The 9,205-nt window shown below is 38.6% G+C and overlaps 1 protein-coding gene across 1 annotated transcript; it reads right to left on the bottom strand.

Moving 5' to 3' along the window:
* Window positions 1-1,588: 1,588 nt before the first annotated feature.
* On the bottom strand, window positions 1,589-8,503 carry Ptgs2 (prostaglandin-endoperoxide synthase 2). The gene is made up of 10 exons (XM_047521748.1): window positions 8,417-8,503; window positions 7,116-7,232; window positions 6,858-7,001; window positions 6,045-6,188; window positions 5,458-5,639; window positions 4,734-4,817; window positions 4,370-4,616; window positions 3,801-4,087; window positions 3,175-3,322; window positions 1,589-3,043 (listed from the first exon to the last, which is right to left on the bottom strand). The coding sequence occupies exons 1-10, from the start codon at window positions 8,466-8,468 to the stop codon at window positions 2,634-2,636; spliced, it is 1,815 nt and encodes a 604-aa protein (XP_047377704.1). The 5' UTR covers window positions 8,469-8,503; the 3' UTR covers window positions 1,589-2,633.
* Window positions 8,504-9,205: the final 702 nt, after the last annotated feature.

Below are 9,205 nucleotides of genomic sequence, written 5' to 3'. Positions count from 1 at the left end.
AAAAAAAAAAAAAAACCCAAATCCCAGAAGTTAGCAGTTTATAAGCTTTTCAAAGACGATTATCCTCAAAATGTTTTAAGCAATAAAAATCCTAAAACTTTTTCCTGAGTGATTTCTCTTTAATAACATTTATTTTTCTTTCCTAAGAGACACATTTTTTTCAGTTATTTACACAAATATTGATGCTAGCTGTAATTGGTGCTTGATTTAAAAATACTGAAACCATTGTTCTTTGTACAGAATATTTTCAATAAATAATGGTTGAATGGTTTAATGAGGCAACCACAGTTCCTTCAAAATTGTATAAAAGACCCATCTTTTTGGCATATTCAAATTAATGAGGCAATGTTTTCCGTGGTTTGATGTATACATAAAGCCTAAAGACAGAAGTTCTAACCTTAAACATCTTAATATACCAGAGTTAGGTTCCTGAAAATGTACTCACAAATATTACTTAATCCCAATCATTTATAAAATTCAGAGAGGTAATCACAAAATAATATATTGATTCTGACATAATGAAAAACATCAAATAACGGCAGCCTTAAACAGTTGATAATAATAACATTCTAATTCAACATAAATAATCCTCAATAAATTAATATACAGTACCATAAAATGTCAGCTGACACTGAGATGTGGAAAACTATTGTCATCATCATTATTACTTTTACTATTAATGCTCAAAACTACTTACTGGTTTTTTATTTTTAAAAAAGAAAAGACATTCATTAGAACAGAAAAATAACTTTCTTCCTGTGGAGAATGCCTTACAGTTCTAAGGTACTACCCTCTTTGCAGGGTTCTTGGTTACAGATGGTTAAAATTATAAATAACAAGACTCTTTTCTTTTATTCCTACCAAGAGCAGCTAAGTAGTAGTCCTGAGCTGAGGTTTTCCTGAAATGTGCAAAAGTTCAAGTAAGAAAATATTAGAGTTCAAAGATAGAAGATCTCTGATCTTAAAACTAGGAAAATAAAATAGAAGAACAAAGAATCAGAGGAGTTACTTTTAATAGAGTGGCTACCAGAAAAAAAAAAAAAAAATCTAAGGAGCAGCATGCAGAGCCAGTCTTGATTCAAATGCCCATATTTAACTGACTTATTGAGAGTCTGATAAAATCAATGTGTGAATTGGATCTAAATATTTTGAAGAGGATTTTGATGAGGCTACTACATTTTGCACTGCGATATCCACTGCTTAATCACATTGTGCAAAGAAAATCTAAGAAAATAGATCATTGTCCAAGTCCAGCTTGGCACTTTATTAACCTCAAAGCAAAATCTGTTGAGTACCAGCTCTGTAGTATAGAAGGACAGAATAAATTCTCCTTCAAAAGTTTAAACCCAAATTTAAATTCGAATTTGATCTTCCTTTTTATTGGTTATTAAATTTAATCAATTTATTTATTTGTGGTATTGGGGATTGAATTTAGGGACACTCTACCACTAAGTGTCACCCCCAGGCCTTTTTATCTTTTTATTCTTTTTGTGGTGCTGGGGATTGAACCCAGAGCCTTGTACATACAAGGCAAGTACTCTACCAACTAAGCTATATCCCCAGCCCTTTTTATCTTGTAACTTGAGACAGGGTCTCACTAAATTGCTCAGTTTGGCCTAGATCCTTTGCCTCAGCCTCCCAAGTCCTGAGATTACAGGTGTGTACCACCATGCCCAGATGTTATTGCTTATTTTAAATATATAATCTTTTTCTGCTGTAGATTTAGCATGCTATTGTTCATATAAACACATTCTAGAATCTCTTTATAAAATATTATTTTAAGATGGAACTGGAGTGACTCGACCAACTTAACAAATGGTATTTTGATTTAAAATGAAGGTATAATAGTCACAGTAAATAAACTTTCACTCCTAGTGAAAAACCAAAACCTGATACATTTAGCATTTTGATTTAAAAGGAGGTTGCAGCAGTCATATTAGATTTTTACTCCTAGTGAAAAAGTAAAATCTCTCACACAATATTTTAACCAGTAACTATAATTTTCTTTTGGAGATTTAAATCTGATGGCTTCTTCTATTGATATGGATACAAGTTTAACAACTTTAGCAAATGAACCATTAGAAGGGATTTCTGCCCGTGGGTTTAGATTCACATTATCATTTCAAGGCTGCTTTAAAAAGACATGAAATGACTGGTAATGTCTACTTTAAATATTCATCTAAAAATGCACTTGTACCCTTTTTGTTTCTTTGATGACAGATTAATATCCAAAAGTTCTTTAAAATTCCACAACCCTCAATGCTCTAATGCAGCACGGAAGACAAACTGAAAATAAGGCAGTGTAGAAGCCTGCCTTGTGTAAGTGTTCAAACACCGTGGCTTTAGTTCTTATTAAAACATGATACACATTGAAATTCAAGTAAAAAAGTGTCAAAAGTCACTTCCCATTGTTTTCTACAAGAATGAACTGTTTCCCCCTTCAAGTTGAAGAAAACACATCTTTAAAGTAGTGACACAGAAATTTCCACCAGTGTGACCCCTTCCTCTGTAATAAGAGTACTGCCGCCTTCTGCTACAGAAGATGTAAAGTAACATAAGGCGTTTAATATAAATATTAAATAATTAAGTTAAAAGGAATGGTCCATAAATAAATAAATATGATCAATAGACTTCTACAGTTCTGTTGAGCGCCCTTTCAGTAGTACTGTGGGGTTGAGGTCCTCTAGTCTGGAGTGAGAAGCACTTGCATTAATGGTGACTGTCTTGGTAAGTTGTGGGTCCTGAACACTGAATGTGACCAAGGGGCAGCCCTTCACGTTGCGGCAGATGAGGGACTGAATTGAGGCAGTGTTGATGATCTTAAAGCCCACTTCTCCTCCAAAAGTGCTCGGCTTCCAGTAGTGAGGAGAACATATAGGATTCCCCAAAAGTCCTTTCAAGGAGAACGGTGCCCCAAGTTCCACCATGGTCTCACCAAAGATGGCGTCGGGACGAGGCTTTTCCACCAGGAGGGCAGGATACAGCTCCATGGCGTCAATGTCACCATAGAGGGCTTCTAACTCTGCGGCCATATCCTTCTCTCCTGGGAGAGTGAAGAAGAGAGAAATAGACCCAATGTAAAACTTGAAGAATTTCGCCCCTTCAGTTTGCTTTCAACTCCCCTGTAGTTTCCAGAGACACTTGATTCTTTTAAGAGTCTAGAAAAGTGTTTACCTGTAAGTTCTTCAAATGATCTGTAGGGCTTCAGGTTGAAGCGTTTGCGGTACTCATTGAGGGACTGGTATTTCATCTGTCTGCTATGGTCAATTGAGGCCTTGGCCACTGTTTGTACTGCAGATGGAACATTCCTACCACCAGCAACCTGTGCAAAATGAATTAAGTTGTCAAACATTTTTAGGCATATTTACTCCTTTTGTTTTAAAAGTGCTCTTTAGGTACAGAGTAGATAAGTGAAGTAAACTATTTTTATCTCTTGGAAAGATGCTTATATACATTTTGATAGCAGCTGTGCTCAAGATTCAAAGGGACAGTAGTCTAGAACTAATTTGCCTTTTAAGGTTGTACAAAGGAAGCTGATATTCAAGTCTTATATTTATTTTTTTATAATCAGTAAGATTATATAAAGGTTTGAAGATATTTTTAAGGTATGGGTATGTATTATTATTTTCTTGACAACTGTATGCTAAAGCTTTAGATGTCAAATTCAGGCTTCTTATTTGAAGAAAATAATTTTAGTAGTAAAATAATTGATTATTCCTTTACTAACTTCAAGAAAAATAATTTAGGTGGCAAAAATTCTAAAGTCACTGACCAATCTTTTGTTTTTCAGTAATGCTTACCCTGCCTGCAATTTGTCTGGTGAATGACTCCACAAACTGGGTAAGTCCATGTTCCAGTAATATAGAGTTGTTGTAGAGAAACTGTTGATAGTTGTACTCCTGGTCATCAATCTGAAAGGTGTCAGGCAGTAGGGGATGCCAGTGATAGAGTGTGTTAAACTCAGAAGCAATACGGTTTTGGTACTGGAATTGCTGGTTGAAAAGTAACTCTGGGTCAAATTTCAGTTTGAAGTGATAGCCGCTCAAGTGCTGGACGTAGTCTTCAATCACAATCTTAATGGTCTCCCCTATTTGTGCAAAACAAAGCATTAAAAACCTTAACTCTTTCTGCTCACAAACTTTTAAGCAACTGATAAGTAATTGTTAATTTGCTATTCTTCGCTTTTTTATTAATATTAAATCAAAGGTAGTTATATTAACAAGCATGCTCATAATTAACGGTGTGTTTTTCCATTTACAACATTCCTTTGGAATTACTCCTGCCCCATGGCCAAGGTAAAAATAAACTAGTTACTCTTCCCCAGAATAACTAGTTACTCTTACTAGTGAGATCATTTTCTCTTGCTCACCTATCAGTATTAGCCTGCTTGTCTGGAACAATCGCTCATCATCCCACTCTGGATGCTCCTCTTTAAGCACATCACACACTCGGTTATGTTCCCGCAGCCAGATTGTGGCATACATCATCAGACCAGGTACCAGCCCGAAGACCTCCTGCCCCACAGCAAAACGCAGGTGTTCAGGGATGTGAGGGGGGTATATCATCTCCACCTGCGTGTCTTTGACTGTGGGAGGATACACCTCTCCACCAATCACCTGCAAACAAGAATAAACCTTAGTAAGAGTTTAAAAACTTACTTTTATCACTAGAGATTTTAAAATAGAAGTGTCGGTGGTGAGTCATAACCAATCTTAGTAGTCAAGGGCACATACCTGATATTTCAGTTTTCCATCCTTGAAGAGACGCAGCTTATGCTGTCTATCTAGAGTTTCACCATAAATATGACTTAGGTCCACCTAGAAAATTATGGAAAATTTTCAACTTGCTGCTGTTTAAAAATCTTATATAACTTTTATATAATTTATCATTAAATAATTTGATCATTTAATTATCTTTAAAATTTCAATAAAGCAAATTTTTCATAATCACAAAATATTAAATTTATTTATCCACTAAAGCTACCAGCCCGTGTCTTATGTTTAAAGGTATTAGTACCCCATATTGACCTTAAGAATGTTATATGTTTCACTATAATCATATGGTATTTCTAAAAATAACATTGAAAACGAGGGCTGGGGTTGTATCTAGGTGGTAGAGTGCCTGTTTACTATCATGCACGAACCCCTGGGTTCCATCCCTAGCACTGCAGAAAAAATTTCCTAGAAAGTGAACTGATACAAAAGTCTTGTTTTAGAAGACATGACATTTGGCAGGGCTAAAATTCGAAAATATGTAAGAATAAACTGCAAATGAAAAAGTCCGTTTTTGTATGTGTGTGTCTGGGTATATACTTTCACTATGCCAGTAAAGTAAAATGGAATAGAAAACTCTATTAAGGTTTTTATAGACTTTTTATAAAATGAGGGTGAATTATTTGGTATGGTAAAAATGTCAGCATTTATTATCTGCTACAATTCTGACTTAACTCCATCTTACCCCGTGGCCCAGTCCTGTGGTGAAAGCTGGCCCTCGCTTTTGATCTGTCTTGAAAAACTGATGGGTAAAGTGCTGGGCAAAGAAAGCAAACATCATGTTCGTGCCTTGGGGGTCCGGGATGAACTTTCTTCTTAGAAGAACTTTTTCTAGAACCACTTTAGAATCAGGAAGCTCCTTCTTCCCTGAAAAATGAATACAGCTAAGATAAAAATCCATCTGCATCTTAAAGGAAGCAGACAATGACTGTCACTTTGAAGACATTCATCACTTACAGAGTACATCCAATTGTCAAGAGGACCCTAATATCAATGAACATTTTAAGATATTGGGGAACAACTTCTTAAATAATTTTCTCTACTTTAATTAGCATTAATTTGGTTTTAATAACAATTTAAAATGAGGACATTATACCAAAATGCTCATTTAATTTTAAGTTTATACAGATTCATATTTTTTTTAAAAAAAGTTCTATGGGTAGCCACATAAAGGGAAAAAACTCTCTGTTGTTAATAAATGGAAGTTTAAATTTTCTAGGTAGCAACCCAAGTCTATGATTAATGCATCCATAACCATTTCTTCTCACCCACCTTTCACACCCATGGGCGTCGGGCAATCATCTGCCACAGGAGGAAGGGCTCTGGTATAGTAGGAGAGGTTCGAGAAGGCCTCCCAGTTTTTGTAGCCGTAGTGCACATTATAAGTTGGTGGACTGTCAATCAAATGTGATCTGGCTGAAAGTTAAGGAAAAAAACTGTTTTATTGGTCCCCACATGTACAACAAATCAATGTTCATTTTTGTTGCAAAATGTGGAAAGTAGTACAGAGATTGAATTCAGTTCCAACAAGTTATTATAAAAATGATTCTTTCCATGTACACACGCTTTAGACAGAGTATTATGCTCTGGCAATCTTTATTTCTCCAGTAGCTTCAACTCTCTGCTCAAGAGGCCTATAACAGGAATAGTTATGCATGGCACTACTTTAGAATTATGGAAAATTTTCTTTCTGAACCAAATCCAAATTAACCTCCTATGTGAATATTCAGAACACTTCTATGTCCTATGTACATCCAATAAACAAGCGAACCATACTTCCTTGCAAACTGGTCAAAACAGTAAAAGTTAAGGGGATGCAGGCTTCTGAGTAGAACCCACTACAGAACAGAACTGTATAAACTAGATGGGACTAAATATCAATATTTCTGGCCTTAAAGAAGACAAACTGAAAAGTTACATTTAAAGTCATTTTGACAAGGTTGGAAATATGTTATTAGATTGGATTTCGTAATCTACATTATTATATTTTAATTTGTTCTAATTAGTTATACATGACAGTAATATACAGTATTATAAAGTATATTTTTCTTTGAGGAAGCTAAAACCTTAGAGACTTGTACTTACACGTCAGCACATATTTCATGATTGAATTTCGCAGGAAGGGAATGTTATTTATAATGTTCCAGACCCCCTTGAAGTGGGTAAGTATGTAGTGCACTGTGTTTGGAGTGGGCTTCAGAAGTAGCTTTATTCTTGTCAAAAGTTCAGCTGTGAGAAGAGAGCAAAAAGGAGGGAGAAATGAGGCTTATCATAAGATACAAACCTATAAAATGATTCCTGTCTGTAACCCCAATCCAAATAAAGAAGCAAGGGCAAACTTACGTGTTGAACAGTTTTCACCGTAGAATCCTGTCCGGGTGCAGTCGCACTTGTACTGGTCAAATCCTGTGCTCATACATACACCTTGGTTTTGGCATGGGTTGGAACAGCAAGGATTTGCTATAATACAAAAGTAAGGACAACAGAACAGAAATCATTCTTCAGTGTCTTAATTTTGACTAAAATGTTTCATTTTTTAACTATGGGGCATCTTTGCAATAATAAATTCAAGAAATAAAAAATCATGGAATACAATTTTTAAACCCTCCTCATAGAATGGTTATGCTAGAAATACTAATTTATTATTCTAAGTAAGAGTAATAGACTACTCAACTTGATAATTCACATTACTAAGGTGTTTTATATTAACTTTTTAGACTTTCAAATTAGTTTTTTTGAAAAGTTAAAACAGCACTTTCAAATTGATTGGATCTAGTACATTAATTAGTAGTAGTAGTACCATGATGGAACCCAGGGATGCTTACCACTGAGCCACCTCCCCAGCCTGTTTTTATTTTGAGACAGGGTCTCACTAAGTTGCTTACGACCTCGCTAATGGCTTGGAACTTGCGATCATCCTGCCTCAGCCTCCTGACCCTCTAGGATATGCCTAGCTACATTAATTCAAATTTAGGAAACGTTTCAAAGTCAAAACAGCTTTTACTTTTCAAATATTTTGCTTATTTTAAAAACATAATCTGAACTTCCCTGGGACTGGAAAGCACTGATGAGAGTATTGAAACAATGAGCTGCCCTTCCTGCGGTGCAGTGGTGCGCACCTGTAATCCCAGGGGCTCCAGAGGCTGAGGCAGGAGGATTTCAAATCCCAAACAGCCTTAGCAATTTAGCGAGACCCTGCCTCAAAAAAAAAAAAAAAAAAAAAAAAGAAAGAAAGAAAAAAGAAAAGAAACTGGGGGATGTGATGTGGTTCAGTGGTTAAGCTGCCCTGGAGCAATCCCTGGTTAAAAACAGAAACAAAACAAAACAGAAAACAAAAGCAACAATCAAAACCCACAATGACCACTATTTGGTCACAAAAGGTGCCACGCACATACATTTCACACGTATCCATCAGAGCCTGTCTAGAATGACAACCTGCAAATTAGGATCCCTAATCCAGCAGGTGAGGTGAGAGTTAAGTAACTGGTCCACGGGATCAGACCGGGTGGCAAAACGGGATACCCTCCAGATCTTTTGGACGAGTTCAAAGTCACCCAGCCGGTCTGTTCAGGAGTGGGCGTGCGGGGATGGACCGAGGCCTGAGCGGTAGCAGCCTGGGTGCGGGCGCTGCGCGGGGTACTCACCTGCGTGGCCGAGCGCCAGGGCGGCGCTGAGCAGCAGAGCGCACAGGAGCATCGCGGCGGCGGCGGCGGCGGCGGCGGCGGCGGGCGGAGCGCGGGGCGGAGCGCGGCGGTCTGGTCTGCAGCTTTCGGCGGTGGCCCTGGGGGAGGCGCAGCGGCTGAGTTCCTGGGAGCACCGACGCTCAAGGCTCAAGTCGTTTGACAACTGAACGCCAGTGGAGAGGACCTTCCTTTTATGCCTGCCAACCAAGCCCACGTGACGTCAGACTTCCCGCCGACTTCCCTTACTCCCACCTCCTCACCAGTGTTTTCCCCTCTGCACTTAAAATTTAAGTTGCGTAAACCCGGGTGGAGGCTGGGCTTTTACTCACGCACATGAAAAGATCGGAAACCCGCGGAGCTGCCCTCCGCCGCCCCAAGGTGGGTGCAAAGCGAACTGTCCCCTCTCGTCCTAGATTCTTTCCATCTCCCTGGCGTCCTCGGCCCCCCGGGTGTGGGTCACATTCCTTTCCTTCTTTCCGGTCTTGGTCTGAGCGCTTCCCAAGCGGTGCCCAGACCATTGGCCTTGGGCGGGATGCCCGAGCCAGAGCAGGACGTAGCTTCCCCTGGGGAACCCGTGCGCCGAAGCCCCAGAGCGCAGGGAATCCGGTCGCACGCCGCCACCCCCTGTTGAGGTCTCCAGTCTTTGGGAGGCTGTCACAGTGGGGACAGACTGGGGCGAGTTAGTCTAAGAAGGGATGACATGTCTTATGTCATTTACAGACGGCGCTTAACCTCTGGTATGTGGAGCAC

Source organism: Sciurus carolinensis, chromosome 12 (genome assembly GCF_902686445.1).
Source record: "Sciurus carolinensis chromosome 12, mSciCar1.2, whole genome shotgun sequence".
NCBI lineage: Eukaryota > Metazoa > Chordata > Mammalia > Rodentia > Sciuridae > Sciurus > Sciurus carolinensis.
Note: the sequence above shows the minus strand (reverse complement) of the source record. Positions and strands in the feature narration are given on the sequence as shown.

Excerpts from the sequence above, each read along its gene's own strand:
- Ptgs2 (XM_047521748.1), bottom strand. The coding sequence starts at position 8,468 with ATGCTCCTGTGCGCTCTGCTGCTCAGCGCCGCCCTGGCGCTCGGCCAC. Across the intron at positions 4,818-5,457 it reads CCACAGGACTGGGCCACGGG|GTGGACCTAAGTCATATTTA; the intron begins GTAAGATGGAGT and ends ATAATTTTCTAG. Across the intron at positions 3,323-3,800 it reads CCAGACAAATTGCAGGCAGG|GTTGCTGGTGGTAGGAATGT; the intron begins GTAAGCATTACT and ends CATTTTGCACAG.